Source organism: Grampus griseus (assembly GCF_964374135.1).
Source record: "Grampus griseus genome assembly, chromosome: 1".
NCBI lineage: Eukaryota > Metazoa > Chordata > Mammalia > Artiodactyla > Delphinidae > Grampus > Grampus griseus.
Genome location: NC_139017.1, coordinates 47,220,242 through 47,238,875, shown reverse-complemented (window position 1 = coordinate 47,238,875; position 18,634 = coordinate 47,220,242). Strand labels below are relative to the sequence as shown.

Sequence of the window (18,634 nt, the reverse complement as noted above, 5' to 3'; positions counted from 1 at the left end):
GTTTGTTGTAGGTTTTTTACTTGTCTCTTCCTGACTGCTCTGCTAACATTGACAGAGGACTTTGTCTTTGTACTCTGAGAGCACCTGGAAGGTGCTCAAATAAATATTTGTGACAAGAGTAAGTAAGAAAGAACTTTGGCTTAGGAACCCAGTGACCCGGGTCCCAGGCCTAGATCTGAAGCTTAATAGCTGTGTGTGATCTCCAGAAATTCCTTCCCCTTCTCTGGGCTCTGGTTCGGTTGTCCAAGAAAAAATGTAAAGGCCTTCCCATTACTGAGTTTGTAGAAAGGCAAACCTGCAGGTAAAGAGTCAGACTTGGCAAGTTATTCCAGCATTCTGTTTCCCAGGGAATAGTTCTGAGAGGAGCCGATGACCGTTGTGATAAGAGGTCTTGGTAAGAGATATGGAGGATAGAGCCTGGTGAAAGCCTCAATTGTCTTCTTATATAACACTTGCTGGAAAGGTACTAGGAATTCATATTCCTGAGATGGCTGAGGTGACATCATGTGTTTGTGAAAGGCTAAAAGCAGGAGAGGCAGATTTTGTGGAAAAAGACCGGCATCAGGCCTGGTTCCCAGTGGGGAACCCAGGCTGACCTCATGCTCAACGGGCTCTGAGCACAACCTGTGGGAGTGGCAGCTCTTGTCCCCTAGGTGCCAGCACGTGAAGGAGGAGGGAAGGACGTGCCTGTGTTGATCTCCTGAAAGATTACATCTTTCTCCCGGCCTCCCCCCAGCCCCCATTTTCTCCTCAGAGGTAAGGGATTCATAGGAGGGGGTTCCATATGACTTAATCAGACAGAATTCCTAAAAAAGGAGGTGAATTTTGAAAGAGGGAAAGAAAGGGGTTAATATCTTTGGATTGGAAGCAGTGAGCTGAGCAGAATCCCCCAGCACTCTGCTGACTGATGAATTTCCTGGGTGTTCTCTGAAGTGAGGACAGTTTCTAGAGGACTGTGTCACCTGCATTGGCAGGTGTTATATAATTTTAGAGTCTCCATGTTGTCGCTGTGGCAGGCCCTGTTTTTGTTAAATGATCAGTATCCTGTTAGGTCTAGTTTTTCTTTGAATTTCATCCGTTTTGTGACCCTTCAGCTTCTTTCTAAAAAGGAGATGAGCCTCCTTCTAACTCCCAGGACAGGTGTAGTTAGGATCTCAGCTATAGCCAAGCATGGACAAGGAGTCAGCATATCCTGGGGGGAGCTCTTCTGGATGTGTGTGCTGAGCCTGCATTTGAACTCATACATTAAAACATTCCTTGCCAGGTTTTGATCTGACACCCTTCAGAAATGATGGAATGGTGATCTGCCAGTGGAGTTCAATGTCCTGGACAAGCTTCCTGTCCTGAGGGACAGCTTCTAAGATTTGCTTTAAGAATATTCAATGCAGGGCTTCCCTGGTGGCGCAGTGGTTGAGAGTCCACCTGCCGATGTAGGGGACATGGGTTCGTGCCCGGGTCCGGGAAGATCCCACATGCCGCGGAGCGGCTAGGCTCGTGACCCATGGCCACTGGGCCTGCGCGTCTGGAGCCTGTGCTCTGCAACGGGAGAGGCCACAACAATGAGAGGCCCACGTACTGCAAAAAAAAAAAAAAAAAAAAAAAATTCAATGCAGAACTGAAATTCAGCCCATACAAGTGGAGAAATGGAAACCAAGAATTCCTTCCTCCTTTTGGTGCCTGTTTGCTGGACCATTTTCCCCTTAGTTGGCAGGATGGCACTCAGCAGGACATGCTGTTTTGGTGGGGTTCAATTTTTGTAATGAGATATAATTCACATACCATAAAATTTACCCCTTTGAAGTGTACAATTCAGTGGGTTTTTTGTTTTTGTATATTCACAAGATTGTGCAACCATCGTCATGGTCTAGTTCCAGAACAGTGGAGTTACATTTTGACTTGAATCTTTGAATGAAATGCTAACCAAAGGTTAACTCTGATTTTCAAGAAACTTGTTCTAGAACTTTGGCCCCTTTTGCAAGGGAAGCTGCAATTTGTATTCAAGTGTCATTTTTATAAAACATAATAGAAAAAGAGTCAGAGGACATTGAAATGTTCTTAGGCTTGTTGCCTAATATCTTTTGCCTGCTACTGATGATTTTTAAATCTTTGGTCTTTAGGTGGGGGCTTAATACCATGGCTATCTATAATAAAGAATATTTGAAGCAAAAGTAATAAGACTGTCTTTGCTTTCTTTTCCTTCCTCTTCTTGTCAAGCCATGCTTCATTAGGGCAGGGCTTGGGGCTGTTTTGTCCTCTGTTGCCATCACCTAGCACAGGGTCTGTTATACAGTAGGGGCACAGTGAAGATTTGCTGAATAAATGGGCTGTGTGAGGTGCCCAGGGGAGGTCATTTTTGGCATGTATCATCACTCCAGGTCGTTCATTGTGACCTTTGTACTTTGGCTTTCTGGATGGCCATGAAATACTTTTATAGCCCTGAGATATAGCTGCATGTAGAACGTGAGAACTTGACTCCTTCAGTGTAGTTCTAGGGACAGAACCTACAAAGATCCCATCATCCCCAGCTCCCAGGAACTCTCATCCAACTATAAACTGAATTTGCAAAGGCTTCTTGGGTTGATGTGGTGAAGCACTGTGGGTGGTATGATTGTGTGTCTTTGCGTGTATACACGTGTGCACGTGCATTCTGGCCTAAGCACACGATGGAACTGTGTGGATGGAACTGTGAGGAATTCCTCCATGTTTTTATAAATTGCCCCTTTCTTCTTTCTGCCCTTGTAGTTTATTGGTCGGCCAGGGTACAGAGGGGCCTCCAGCCTGGGCACATGGCCCAGGCGTGCTGGCGTTCAGTGGCCTATTGTTTCCTGCCCCTCATATGCATGGACAGAGGACTGGGGCTGGCACAGCTGCCTTCTTGGGGACCATTGTTTGTCTTTGCAGCAAAAGCAGCAGCAGCAAAAGCCTGGACAGAGCACATTTTGCCCTGGACAGAGCAGCCATTCTGTCTTGGAGCTGCAGGCCTGGAGATGGGGGTAGTTGGAGTCTCCCTTAAGTGCCTGTGCAGAGGCTCTGAGGGTGGGAGCCAGGGCGGCATCTCCTTCCATGGGGAGGGGTGGGGGAGGGGAGATGCTCAGTGGAGTCGCATCACTAATTAACCACAGTGGCAGGTGGTATCTCTTAGCAGAGACTCTCCTTTTCCTGGATTGGGGTGGGGATATCGCATTCTCACTTCCTTCAAAGCTGCCCTGTAGAGGAGATCTAGAAAGCAGGAAGGGATCCAGCCCAGTTGTGGACTAGTCGAAACATGGGCTAGTTAGTGAGTCACCGGGCTACTTCAAACTTGACTCTGGGGGCCTGAGTCACCACCTCATCTGGAAGGTGGGGAAGGGGACATTCCAGGGTTTAGAGCGAGAGAAACTGTGATTCCCCCAGAAATACCTCAGAGACCCCAGACTCTTGTTCGTTTCTCTTGTTTCCCTGCCCCACTGACAACCTCTTTGACAAATCAAGGCAAACCTTCATTTGGCTTCAACCCCACTTGCACCTAATTGTATGAGCCTTTGGTAAATTACTTGTCATACTTCAGTTTTCTCATCTGTGCAATCAGGACAATTGGGGATACCAATTATGGCCTAGTAATAAAGGTTAAATGAGGTGATGTGTATAAAGGTGTTCAGTAAGCACGTGCTCCCTTTCCTTCAGGGGCCCGGAGGGGATGCCTGAGGTTGGGGTGCACTTTGGGTAATGCTGCCCATTTGTTGAGACACCTAAGGAGGTCAGGGTGGAATTCCATGCTGGCTGGATGCACGTTGGGACTTCTTAGATTAATTCACGTATCTTAAAGGCCTCCTATGAAGTGCTTGTTCCTCAGACAGGACAACCCTGGAGCGGTCTACCTCTGGAAACTTATGGGTATTGTGGGAATTTGCTTAGCCTCCTCTTTTTATGGCGAAGGTGGGCATCATCCATCCTCCTGTGCTCCCTTTCTGCTCCACTAGTTAGAGAGTTTATTGAGGCAAAGTCTTAAATGAATTACAAGTGACTCAGAGAGGGCTGACATCCCCTTGCTATCCATATCCTCTTGCACATCTGTTACTGACTGGGTACCTGGAAAGCCTTTTCACCCTAAGATGCCCTGATTCTTATTTATTTTATTTTATTTTGTGGTACGCGGGCCTCTCAGTGCTGTGGCCTCTCCCGTTGCGGAGCACAGGCTCCGGATGCGCAGGCTCAGCGGCCATGGCTCACGGGCCCAGCCGCTCCGCGGCATGTGGGATCTTCCCGGACCGGGGCATGAACCCGTGTCCGCTTCATTAGCAGGCGGACTCTCAACCACTGTGCCACCAGGGAAGCCCCCTGATTCTTATTTAATGGACAAGTTGTAAGTAATATCAATGAGCATTGTGAATGTCCTCTCCACCCACAGTCTGCCTACCCAGTGGCTACTACTACCAGCTACTACTTCTATCTATCAAAGATAGAAAGAGGACAGATGCCTCGAGGAATAGTCTCAGCAAGGGCTGTTGCCTTTAAGAGGCCCAGAAATCCCTGGCAGGAACCAGATGCCTGGCATGCCCTCTACAGATCTTCCGCCCCCAACACCCCTGTAATCAGACTCCAAAAAAACACAGAACAAGAGAGCTTTGATGAGGTAGGCGGCTTTTCTGCGCAGCCTTCTGTCTGCTTGAAACAATCCTCCGGTGCTCAGTTTCAGTTCAGGTGAGGTTACTGCAGGCCTGGTTGGCATTGGTGGTTGGCACGGGAGGAGGCAGGGAGCCGAAGAGGGTGAGAACTACACTCACAGATCACCTGAGATCACCCATAAAGGACCAGATACTTGTGGTACATCCCGATATCTGTAAAAACAAACAAAAATGAAGATGGGGATGGATGATGGGCCCGAAGCTACTCCAAGGCGAAGCCAAATGTACCATTTGCCCATCCCTCATTGCTTCATAAAAGGAGTGGTTGGCAGAATTTTCAACATCATAGCTTCGTTCCTGGATTTGCCTCTGATTTATCTGCAGCTCAGATGAAAACTCTAGATTCCACACCCCCACCCTATGCATTACAGAGCATAGACTGAAAGCACTGTTACAACTCTGCTGTTGGGGAATGAATTTAGAGCATGCAGAGGAAAGGCGTAATAATACAGGTGCTCTTTTTCCCTGGGATTGGAGTTACTGTCACATCCTAAGCTATTGGAGCTGAGCAGGCTTGTGGGGGTGTGGGGAAGAAAGGGATGAAAGAAGTGACTCCACTGTGACTCTGATGGGGATTGGGACATAACTTCAGCAGGATACACACTGCAGGCCTTGCAGTCTGGCTTTGGCAAGCTGCTTCCTGAGGGTGCCAGGTCTCTTGTCAGTAACGAATGCAGTATTGCATCTGAGGCAGATCTGGTTGTATCTGGAGCTGCCATTGCTGCTAGTTCCAGAGAGGGTGTTTGCTAACCCTGTACGAGCATTCTGGCCAGCCAGAAAGCTGCCAAGCGAGAGCTTAACCAGAAATATTTCTAGCTTTGACACAGCAGAGGCTCTGAGCATCCGTGAGGATGAAGCATCAGAGATATGAGTGATATTTGTTGGTGAAAATATCAGCTTCTCGAAGATTGATTACATTCAGTGGTATTGGAAACTATGGAATCCGATTGACAGTTAATGGTTTGCATGCCTAGCGGTCTGGGTGCTTGTTTCATTCTTGACTGCCACTATTTGCCCTTGGGCAGAGCCCTTTCTATCTCCACTAAAATATCCTGACCTCTCCCCCTACTTCATGAAGATGTGGAAAAACAGTTTGAAATAATGGGAGAAAGTATAAAAAGTAGGACTTTGGACTCTGAAGTGAAGCTGTTTGGGTTTGAATCCCGGCTCCACCACCTAATAGCTTGACTTCTTTTTAAGAATCAGTTTTCTCATCTTTAAAATAGGGATGAAAGTAGTACTAACCTAATAGGATGGTTGGGAGATAATTCATTTGGCTCCCTGCCAGAAGGGAGCCTACATTCTGACACTGCTGGAAGCACAATAAATTGCTCATTAAGGGGTAGCTCTGAGTATTATTATGTCTGATAAGCAGTTTCTTTTAAATGATTTAGCAGATCCCTGGTTTCAGTGTTCTTTAAGGGTCTGAAAAGAGTTGGTGAGTTTTGGTGGTGCCTCGTATCACATTTTAAAAATTAAAGCCTTTAAGTTCCCCATAGCACAGGGAACAACTAAATGGAAGGGGTAAATGTTGGTGTTATGGTTTTTTCCAGGGATCTCTGTCTGACTGCCTCGCCTCGCTTTCATTGCAGAGATCCGTGCTCAGCTCACAGAGCAGATGAAATGCCTGGACCAGCAGTGTGAGCTCCGGGTGCAGCTGTTGCAGGACCTCCAGGACTTCTTCCGGAAGAAGGCTGAGATCGAGATGGACTACTCCCGCAACCTGGAGAAGCTGGCAGAGCGCTTCCTGGCCAAGACGCGAAGCACCAAGGACCAGCAGTTCAAGTAGGGATGCTGTGGCTGTTACTTTTAGACACCTTGAGAATGGGGTCCGGGATGGAGGGAGGCAGGGTGTGCCACCTCCATCGAATTGTATTTATGAAGCAGGTGACCTAGTGATTTCAAATTGGCTGAGGGTTGAGAGCCCTCAAGGACTTCTCCTTTTCCAGATCAGTCTTACATTCAGTTCGATATCTTGGAGAGATCAGAATAGATGATGAACCACGCTTATAATAACAGCAAACGCCTTTAAAGCTCTTCCTATATGCCAAGCATGGTTCTAAGGGCTTTTACATATTTGTTAATTCACTTAATCTTCACAGCTCCATATATTAGTTATTGTTATATCCCCAACATACAGATGAGGAAACTGAGTCATAAAGTGATTAAGGAACTTGCCTAAGGTCTCTCTCTCTCTCTTTCTCTCACACACACACACGCCCCTAATAAATAAATAGCAGAATAGCAGAGCTGAAATCCAAACCCAGGCAATCTGGCTCCAGAGTCCGTGTTCTTAACCATTTCACCAAACTGTCTTTAACTGGAAGAAATGAATGTTTTAGCCATAAATCTAAGTCGTTGTGCAGACAGTTGCTAAAGCCTATTCCTTCTACATTTACAGTATTTTATACAACTGGCCCCTTCACTTTGTTCTCACTGCCATTGCACTAGTTTAGATCATCATCATCTTTGCCTGAGTGAGTGCAATACTTACTGTATCATCTTTAGCAGAGGTTCTCAATCCTGGCCACACATTAGAATTCCCTGGAGAACTATTTAAAAATACTGAAATCTGGGCCCCACTCCAGATCAATTAAACCAGAATCTCCGGGAGTAAGGCCTGGGTAACAGTGTGGTGTAGAAGCTTCCCAGATGATTCTAACGAACGACCAGCATTGCAGACAACAGTCTTCAGCTTCTCCCCATTCCAATCTGCCTGATCCATTATTATCAGATTTAGTCTTCCTGGAACACCCTGGGGATCAGGCAGTCTCTCTGTGCAATGGCCCCCCGATGTCTGTGTTCTTGATACTGAAGATGTGGTCTCCCAAGATCAGCACCGCCGGGGTTTTGGAGATGCAGAATCTCAGGTCCCACTCCCAGTCTGCTGTAACAAGATCCCCAGGTTGCTGTTGAGAAGTGTTGCTCTGTTCACAAAGGTGTACACTCCTTGGCTTGGTCTTCAAGCCCCTCTACATCTGGCCTGACCAGCTTTCCAACCTTATTTCCTGTTTCTGTTCTGCTATACTGCAGCCAAACAGAACACTAACTCCACTGGGCCTTTGCTTATCCTGTTATATGAACTTTTGTGCCCATTCTTCACGTCTCTGCAAGTTGAAGCCATACCCATGTTTTAAGACTGAATGCAGATGCAACCTGTTTTAAGAAACTTTCCAGATTCTCCCAGGAGGAAGAATGTTCTCCCTCTTCTAAATTCTTACAGCAGTTCTTTTTTTTTGTTCTTTTATTAGGACATTCAGAACTATCTGCCTTATATTATCTTCCCTCAGTGGACTGTCTAAGCTTTTCTGATTCATTGTTCAGTCTCCCACAGTGCCTAGTGTAATATATAATAGATGCTCACTAAATATTATTGGATGAGTAAATGAATGAGTGAATTTAAGAATTAATGCCAAGTGTATCTTATTTCCCTGTTTTCTATTTTTGTTTATCGCCCTAATAATTTGGGACACAATTTATCCTTTACAAGCCAGCTCTGAGCAATGAATAAGTAAGGAGAACATACGACACTTTCAATAGAAGCCAGAAAGAGAATTTCCTCCAGATGTTTTGTCCTCTGAGTCCCTTATCTTTTGCAAGTCCTGTTCTCTTTATGATAAGCAATCCTGAGAGACTAAAATGTTATTTTAGTATATGATAAATGAAGATCAGTGGGGGAATTGTTTGCTTTAGAAAAATGATTCAAAGTTGGATTTATTCTCTTGATAAACTCCTCCTAAATTTAAAATAGCATTTGATTTTTAGTACTATATTATATTCTCAGCTGAAGGACACATTTACTACAAATTAAGGTACAGATGTGCTGAACTGCTCTAAGATCACATACAAGAAATAGGGTGTTTTCTCCAAGACTGGGAGAATTGATTTCCCTTCTGATAAAGTTGGTACCTGACTTCATTTTTCCCAGACGACAAGTGAGTATTTCTTGAGAGCCAGCTATGTGCTCTGTGTTGTACAGGTATTGGAAGATACAAGACAGGTTTATTGTGTGTATCCATAGGGAGCCATATCTGGTTGGGGAGAAAAGATTTTTAATATAGGAAGCAATTAGAGGATAAAGCAATAATGGTCTCATTAAGAGATCATTGGTTTTATGTAGAATATAGATGTGATAAGAGGTCAGTGATAAATCATCAGAGACAAATAAAGGATGTGGAGTAGTCAGGAGCATTTTCATGAAGCAAGTGGGATTTAGGTTAGTCCTTAAAGGTAGATTTGTGTAGGAGAGAATAGCATGTGCAAGAGAGAGGAAGCAGGAGTGTTTGGTGGCAAGGGGTAAAGGGGCTAGTGAGGGATCCAGCTTTATTACAGGAGGTTCGTATGCATTCATTCAACAAATGTCCATTGTGCATTCCTTGAACTCCTTCAGACCAGACATTGTACCCCGGGATATAACAATGAACAAGCACCATCTTCCACATGGCACTTATAACAGAATGAGGAAACAGGCACTGAACACATCACATAGTTAGATGAGTTGAGGTAAGTGTTGCGGAACAAAAGAACAAAGGGCTACAAGCACTCATAGAGGAGCCTTTGCCACTCCTTTGCTGTCACTTTATGGCTAGGTTACTTTAATAGTTTCTTGTCGGATCTTATCCTGAGCAGCAATCTATTGATACTTATTCAACAGACCCCTTTTAAATGCCTACTGGGTACTGTGTTCTGGGCTGATTTCTTCAGAGACTGAGATAAGCTCTGGAATCTTGGCTAACAGGGAAAAGAGACGTGTAAACAATATAATGTAAAAAGGACTTTAACAGAGGTATGAGCAAAATATTATGAGAACACAGGTATTTCCCAAAGCAGTGGAAAATAGGGTTTAGATAAGTAGACACCAAATAACAGTTCTTTGACAGACAAGCAGGGTGTTCAAATTTGATGTGGCAGCATGGTAGAGAGCCCTCTGGGTTCTTGTGTGGGGAAGGAGACATGAGGAAAGATGGTAGAAGAATGAATTTTTATGCCAGAGAAGGCCAAGCTAGAGGTTTTGGGGGGATAATCCATGTACGATGTGAGAGCAAAAAAGAATAGAGAGGAAGGCATATATTCAATAAGTATTCAAGAAACTGAAGAGGACTGGGTAACTGATTGGGTAAAGAACTGTAATGGTCAGAGGTGACCCAGTGTCTCTAGCCTGGTGTCCTGGAAGAACTGGGGCATCTATGATAGAAGTGGGGCTGTTGAGGGAAGACCTGGTTTGAATGGTGAGCCTGCTCTGGGCATGTTGGGTTTGGGGCAGTGGGAGGGCTGTCCAGTGGAGATGTTGTACTATTGAGGTAAGAGGTGAGGTAAAAAGTGACTATGGGGGCTTCCCTGGTGGCGCAGTGGTTGAGAGTCCGCCTGCAGATGCAGGGGACACGGGTTTGTGCCCCGGTCTGGGAAGATCCCACATGCCACGGAGCGGCTGGGCCCGTGAGCCATGGCCTCTGAGCCTGTGCGTCCGGAGCCTGTGCTCCGCAACGGGAGAGGCTACAGCAGTGAGAGGCCTGCGTACCGCAAAAAAAAAAAAAACGTGACTATGGAAGATATGAAACTATATGAACTCAGGGAAGAGAAAGAGAAGGACAGAGAGCTAAACCCGGGACCCAAGGCTTGGGCACACCCAATTTTAGGGAGTAGTAAATGTTAATTACCAGAAGTAAAAGTTACCAGGGGAGGATGGGGGAGGGAAGGCAGAGGGGAACAAAGGAGGGAGAGGTGATTTTTTTTAAGCACTTAAAAGGATGGAAGGTATGTAGGATAGCGTTGTCTTATGGAACTAGCAGGCTTTCAAGTAGAAGATCTGTAAAAGTTAATCCCGCAATTTCTTATTGATATTCTCCCATTATAAGGCATTGCGAGAGGCAAAGATAACTAAAATGAGTCCCAAACCCAAGAGTTTTCAATCTGTTAGAGTGCGACATGAAATTGCTGATTTTTGGAAGACACAAAATGTCACATAGTGACAAATTCATGTGGTACAGCCTAATAGAAGAGGCAATGAGACATACATACAAGTGCATGTAACACAGGCAAGATGGTGAGAAACTCAGTAAGGGAGTCCAGGCAACATCCTACTTTCGTACATAATTTATTCCTTACAAAGTACAGGAGTTTTACATGGAGTAGGTGGGTTCTATTACTATAAGTATATATGTGAAATTCTGAATTACACCTCACCTGTTGAACTTTGAGCATTTGTCTTTCATTTTCTTCTTTTTGCCACAATTAAACCCATGGTCTGCTTGCATAAGTCCAGGGAGCATTTGAGGAATTATGGTGACTGATGATTTCTAACCTTGTCTTGTTCATCCAGGGATGAGACTCTACTTCTCAATGTAACACTAGCAGCAGCACTTGCATTTTTCCACTTTCCACTCATCTCTGTGCTGTAAAACGGAACCAAGTATTCTGATTTTTGCATGTACAAGTGTTACTGTACAGAGACAACCACGATGCTGAAACGGAGCTGGCCCTTGGCAGACAACACCACCACGCTTGAAACATTTGTTAGCAACTGAAAATTGACATTTTTGGCCTAGGAAAGGCTTTTTAGGCATGTCTGTTTTAGGTTTGGCAGACCCAAATATTTGGGTCTTTAATAGACCCAAATAATAGTATCTTACATGAGATGGAGGTTGATTTTTCTCTTGTGTAATCGTCTGGGCGTTAGCCATCCAGGGCTGTGTCAGGGTCCTTATTTCATCCCTAGAGTGTTGCGCTTGTTCTGTATGACCCAAGATGGCTCAGACCACCATGTCCCCATTCCAGCCAGCAGGAAAAGCAAAAGGGCCAGGGGCAGGCACATCCTTACCCTTTAAAGGTACAGTCTGGAAGCGGCACATACATCTCTTCAGCTCACATCTGACTGGCATGGTTCTACTGAGCTGCAAGGGAGGCTGGGAAATGTAGTTATTATTCTAATGACCAGAAAGTAGAGTTTCTATTAATATAGATGGAGGGGAAAGATAGTGGGGGACAATTAGCAGCCTCTGCCACACTGTATGTGATATACAAGCAGGCAGGTGTATGAAAGACCATTCTGCTCATCCACTTTGTAAAGTGCCATAAATGCACAGAGAAGAGTGGGCTTTACGGAGATGAGGTTCAGTGGATGGGAAATGGAAACACAAAAGTGCCAATGCAAGGTATTGGTTTTATAAGCTTAATTCAATTGAAACGATGCAGAAGTTGTAGAAGGAGGGTAAAAAGATGGGGAAGGAAGCATTTTAGGCAGAGAGAACAGTGTTGATAAAGGCATAGAGCTGGGAAAAACAAAACTGGTAGGTAACTCATCTGTTTTACTAAAGAACAGGAGTAATAAACGTGATAGTGATAAGTCTGGAAAAGTTGGTAGGCACCAGATTACAGTGGTCCGTGAATGCCAGGTGATAAGAGTTTGGGCTTTATTCTGTAAGCATGGGGGACCCACTGATAGTTTTGGAGCATAATTATGGATGGCTGCGATTTGGAAAGGTAACTATGGCAACAGTGCATAAGATCAGCTGGAGCAGAGGGACTGGAGGGAGGAAACCTGTTAGGAAGGGATGGCAGTGAGCCTAAGGTTAATGGGGGCCGAGACTGAAGTCGTGCCCTGGGAACTAGAAAGGATGGGTCAAACATGAGGGCAAGAAGCAATTAAAGTCAAAGAAGCTGGGACAGAGGAAGGGCTTTGGGTTTTCTGGGTTTCTGGAGTGGCAATTGTATTTTCATTCAGCCGGAGAAGTGTAGCCTCGATTTCGCTGACTCCAGGGCTGGTCCCTAGAATAGTTTATTCTCTGCCCAGAGCATCTCAGCAGGCACTCGTCACCTCCCCCAGAGCTATAGCAGCTGTTGGCCCAGCAATGCCATGAATTTGTCTCCCTGTGCTGCCAGGAGAGCAGCTGCCAGCAGGAGCCCTGGACAGACACATCTCAGGGACATGGAAACTATTCAACTTGGGATGGGGTAGGTTAGCCAGGGCTGAAATTGGTCTACATGACTTGTCCCACCCTTTTCCAGGCCAGTTTCTCAACCTGGCTAGATTTCAGCCCCTCATACTGGGGTAGGTTGGGTATTTTAACTTATAGTCTTAAGTGACCGCATTTAGGGACCAACGTTGCTGAAGTGCTGTTTTCATCTTCTCTTGGACAACTTCTTACCCTGGAAGCCATTACCCTGTCACTCTTTGGCTTGGCTTCCTATTCTGCTTTTCTCCTGCTTACCTTTTGTCCTCTCCCACACGGTCTCAGTGCAGACACCTTCACTAAATCTCACACAACTCTGACTCCATTGCAAAGTCTGACCCCGCAGTCCACTCCCCCTCCTTCTCTCCCCCCTATAGATAGAAGTATAGTGATTATTTCTATCTATCTTATTCTGCTTTGTTTAAGATAGGTTATATGGCTTCCTCCATCCCTTTGAATTGTGGGAGGACCCTATTAATGTCTGAAATTCTATCTGCCTGGTTTGATTAAGAGCAGAGATATTATGAGAGGGTAGGAAGTCTTCCTAGGGAAGAAGTTCTTGCATTTTCTTTGGCTCCTTGAAGAGTCTAAATGTATTCCTGTTTGTTGCTAAGCCTTTGATTGTCTCTTTTAAGTGGAATCTGTGTTAATATTGCCCAGCAGGACTCTAATTGATAATGTGTTGGCTGGGTTTTTTTTGTGTTTTTTTTTTTGCACAGACTTGCTGTAAATTACCTTTCAATCATAGCTCATTTGGTTTTGATCTCCTACTTTTAATAGCTCAGTTCTATCTTTTATTTTGAGGTAGGGTTATGGTTTTTTGTTTTTTTTTTCTTTTCCTGTTGAGTTTTAGAGGAACACTCCTGCAATGCTATCCTGCTGTGTTCCTTACAAAGACCTTATGGTACTTTATAACCCACTGCCAACATCTTGTCTTTCTTCCAGCTTTTCCTTCTCCTCAACAACAAATATTTGTTGAACATTTTTAAGGTATTAGTCTAGCCTCTTAGAGGAGAGAGATTCAAAGTAGAAGTAGTGGTTCTTTCCCACATGACTTTATAATCTAATCAGGGACAAATTATGCCTGAACATAATAACACAGATATTCATTGTAGGGCAATATGGGGTAGGTACCAGGTGCGTGCTACAGAAGGCATGATGCACAGTTGGTAGGTCAGGAGACTTTCAAGATGGGGAATGGGATTTGAACCAGACCTTGAAAATGGCTAGGATTTTGACACGTGGAGAGAGAGGGAGGGGAAAGATGCTACAGCCAGGAGGAAAGTACAAAGCACTTTCGGGGTACAGTGAGTAGACTGGTTTGGTTGGGGTAATGAGTGTATATGGAGGAACTGGACAAAAGTAGATAGGACCATATCATGGCGAGCCCTGACTCTTGAATAAGATTTGGCTCTCTGCTGTGGACACTGGAAACCACTGAAGGTAGGAACACCAAGTGTCCAAGCTGAGGTTGTGAACTCTACTTAAGGAAGATTAACCTTATCCTTAATGGTGATGGTTTGCTAATTCACAAGGAACTTGAGACAGTGAAACCAGTTGTCACAGTAAGTAATAAGGATCTAAATTAGGGTGGGAGGGTAGGGATGGAAAGGATCGAAATCGATTCTTCAGTCCATTTAGCAAGCATGTATTGTGCTCTTACCATGTGCCACGCACATGCCAGGCAGACAGATACTGCCCCCTGCACTCCTGGAGCTTACGGTCTAGAGACAGATGGAAAACAGCTGGTACGGGAAGACTACAGGAATTACTGACTGATGGGATTTGTTTATTTATTTTTTCGGCTGCGTTGGGTCTTCGTTGCTGCACACGGGCTTTTTCTAATTGTGGCGAGTGGGGGCTACTCTTTGTTGTGGTGCGCGGGCTTCTTGTTGCAGAGCACGGGCTCTAGGCGCACAGGCTTCAGTAGTTGTGGCACGCAGGCTCAGTAGTTGTGGCTCGTGGGCTCTAGAGTGTAGGCTCAGTAGTTGTGGCGCACAGGCTTAGTTGCTCTGTAGCATGTGGGATCTTCCCGGACCAGGGATCAAACCCATGTCCCCTGCATTGGCAGGCGGATTCTTAACCACTGTGCCACCAGGGTAGTCCCGACTGATGGGATTTGGGTTTCAAGTAATCTTGGCAACACAAAAAAAAGAGGGCTGTGAAGTTTCTTTTGGACTTGGGTGACTGGTAAATTAATGGTGCCTTTAATAGAAATACCAAAGTTAGGAGAAGGAGCTGTTTTTGAAGGTCTGGAATATGAGAAATTTGGTGTTTGGTTGTTAAGTTTAAGACATCAGAAGGATATTGAAGCTGAAGTATCTGTAATTGACAGAAAATGAATAGCTGTATTCAGGGCTAAAGATCTGGACCATATTCAGAGCTAATGTGTGGGTTGTTGGTAGAGAGTGGGGCAAGTTCATAGAGAGATAATGGTTGAGGCTGTGGAAATGTTTGATTTCCAACAGTAAAGGTTTTAGGAGTTAAAAGAGAGGACGATTCTTTGTATTGTCTGTGGTACTCAGATTGCAAAGGGTGAAAAGGGATTTAAGAGATATATTTATTTGTGTATTCATTCAGCACACATTTGGGGGACCTAATTATATACAGACATTGATCTAGGTACTGGGGATAGGAATAAGACACTATTCTATTCTCACTAACATTAAATTAGCAGTATATTAAGGAAATACACATGGAAAGTAAATCTGCTTATTTGCCTGATTATGAGTGTGGAACTTATTGGAAGGGATGTGAGGGAGGGAGCGGCACTCAGGTATCCCAAGAATCTGGTAGATGTTCGACCTGCAATACTCCTTTCAGTGGGAGGTTAGGTACACAGTTAATTAAAGAGAAATTCTTGTAGTGTCCATGTTCTTGGCCTTGGGCCCAGTGTTTGAATGTGCACAGTCTCTGCAGTTACATCACCTATTGCTGATGGATTTCTCCTCTGGAGTTGAGTTCACAGTTGTTCATCAGCCTCACAGGACAGCATTGGGTTGAAAAACAGAGTCAGCTGGCCATGGAGAATGTTATAGCTGTGATTGCAAATCAGAAAAGAGTGGAGGACCAGAAAGTTCCTCTTTGAATATGGGGTGATTTTGAGGAGGGAAGTAGGAGGAAGCCTGAAGCTGCCAGAAGGAAGAACCCCTTACTTCCTGGGACCAGTGTGTCACTCATTCATTTTGGACGTATTTGGGAGTTGTTTGTTCCTTCAGGGAAGGTTTTGCCGAGAATTAGCATCTGGTGTTGAGCAAAGGTTGGCTTCCTTTTGCCATGGCTCAAGTTGACTTTATTTAGAACCTAACAAAAGGTCTGTTGGTGAGTTTTTCACTGGCCCAGTCCATATAGAACTTTCAGTGGTGGTTGGGTCCTTTTTGGAAGAGTTGGGAGGTCTCCTCTCATGTGGACAAAAGAGGATAGAAGCAACACAGGCACTTTGGGGGATCAGCAAGACAGAGTGGTGGCCTGTCTTTTGAACAGAGAAAGAATTCATTTGAAAGCTCTTTGGAAGGCTTTACAGCTTAGCAGAAAAAGCTGAGAGCTTTAATCCAGACAAATTTGGATCTTCCGCTTACAGCTGTGTGACCTTGACCAAGTCACTTAACCCCTTTTCGCTTCAGTTTTCTCATCCTTGAAATGTGGAGAGTAATGCCTACCTTGAAGAGTTGTTCTAAAGATTAGATATAATATATGTAAAGCACTAGCTGAGTGCCTATAACTTACTAGATGCTCAAAAAATGGTAGCCGATCTAATTATCATCACCACAGAAGGAATATAGCTGTGATTGTCAAGATCACAGACTCTGGAACCAGATTTTCTGGGCTCTGATCTTGGATTTTCTACTTACTAGCTGTGTGATTTTACAAGAAGCTTGTTAGTTGCCTCAGTTTCCTCATCTGTAAATTGTGGATAATAATAGTGTCTACCTCATGGAGTTGTTATGCTGATTAAACAAATTTTAATATATGTGAAGCCCTGAGACAGTGCTTGACTTAGAGTAAATGTAAGTAGCAGTGACAATTTTTCTTGTCCTCAGGAGTTGGGACCAAACATAGCTATACCAGGTAAAACACTAGTAGATTAGATTCACCATTTATTCCCTGCACACAGTTAAGCGTTCTTAAGCCTGGCCCTAGGTAATAGTATGTCAGTCTCCATTCACTTCAGCGACCCCCATGGGCCCTCCCGAATGACAGACTCTTCCTGCCTCTTGATTTTTATGATATGGCTACATTGGGAGGAAATACGCAATTCAGTGACTCTATATAATTGTATGTCCAGTTCTTATAAAAACTCAGCAGTTGTATGTTTTGTCCTATACGGTGTCTTATTCACAAGGTGTCATGAACTACCTTGAACCAGGTCATTAACCCTGGCGTGTTATTTTTAGATCCAGGCTCATAATCGTCAAGAGGAAATTTGTCTTACAATCACCCTCGGATGTCCTTGTCCTCACGGAGGTAGTAGTTAGCACTAATTGCCAGGTTATTAAAGATGCAGTGTTGAGACCCGCAGGTCCCAACCGCGCCCCAGGGGAATAAAAGACCGCCAGCGCTGTTCAGCCTCCTGAGCGGCCACCGTCACGACCAGCAGGCCAGGGCAGCACAAATCTCAGTCATGAGCATAACAGACTGTGGTTTACAGGGTTGTCTGTCTCATGAGGCCACACAGAGGCTTACAAGCTTCTGCATAAATGGCTTCATATCATCCTTTTAGGGCAGGGAATGATAGAGGGCAGGTCGGGAGCAAAACATGCTTTTATGCTCAGTCGGGAGGATGTTGGAGGCTGGGGCATTCCTGTGTCTTGCTGGCTGTGCCGTCAGAATGTCACCAGGACACACCTTGGGCTTTCAGCTTGCCAGGGGCACAGCCCTGGTGATCATGTCCCTTAACAACAGTGCTGGGCTCAGGGAACTTTTAGTATTCATTTTCTGGGCTCTTGTAAGTCCATAATAATTCCACAGTAGACACAGGAAGCAGTGTGCGGCAAGTTCTTTAATTTTCAGAAATTCATAGCCAATTAAGTGAATTGACTTGGATCCAGTTCTTTTTTAAAGGCAAAAGCCATGTCATCTTTATTGGGAGCTGACTGTGTTAAGTGGGAGGGTTTACAAGATAAGAAGAAAAGACAGTCTCTGCCATAAGGACGCTCATAATTGATATGGGGAAAAATCAGACAGGCTGGGAGAGAATAATAAGCACACATGTGCGCATGGGCACACGAATCTAAAAATAGGACCCGGTGTAAAGCAGGTTTCAGTAGTCACCGGGAAGGGAGGGAAGGTGGAGGGCTCGGGAGGCACTCGTGCTTGGCTCAGCCAGGGAGAGGTAAAGGATAGCAGTTACGTTCTCAATTAGATTTGGTCCCAAGTTAATTGAAGTAAAGACTTTAATATCTAACGTCTGTGCTGTACTGAGGTATCATGCTGTGAAGAGAAAGAGAGTCATGTGGGAAGAGCTCAGTGTTAATGAAGGATTTAGGGAGAATAAGAAAAAAGTAGGGTTTGGGTTTTTCAGAGTTGAAATCCTTTCCAGAGTCTCCTGCCCTTATACACCTCCACCGATCATTGGATCATTGCCCCTCGGGTTTTAATTCAGGGAAGATTGATGAGCACAGCTCTGCTTCCTAACATATTTTGGGTACAGCTAGTTAAAGAATCAGGATTAGAAAATGAATCGAACAAACTAGGATTATCTTCAACGGGAGGATGCTGAGCTGTTGTTTGCCGATTTCTGCTTAAGCAGTTGGGACAGGGCATCCTTGCGTGGAATTCAGACATCCCTCCCTGGCAGCCTCTGTGTTAAAAGTAGAGGTTGCAGAACAAGTCTGGCAGCTCTCAGCCTGAACCCTTGTAAACAACAGATGTTCGTAACTAAGTTCTGGGGGTGGGGGTGGGGGTTTCTGTTGATGCTTGAAATTCTTTGAATTTACAGGCAGCATCTCGAGGATTTAGCAAAAGGAGGAAGTTGTACAGAATCCATGCCGCAGCGTACAGGTGGAAATGATGCCTCAAACA

At 44.8% G+C, this 18,634-nt stretch overlaps 1 protein-coding gene across 1 annotated transcript in view; it reads left to right on the top strand.

Annotated features, from left to right (window-relative positions):
- The window catches only part of SRGAP2 (SLIT-ROBO Rho GTPase activating protein 2), a 235,465-nt gene that overhangs the window by 85,021 nt on the left and 131,810 nt on the right, over positions 1-18,634 (top strand). Inside the window, exon 2 of the mRNA XM_082654624.1 lies at positions 6,257-6,449. Within this exon, the coding sequence (XP_082510750.1) occupies positions 6,257-6,449 (193 nt within the window). The remainder of the gene's footprint in view (positions 1-6,256; positions 6,450-18,634) is intronic.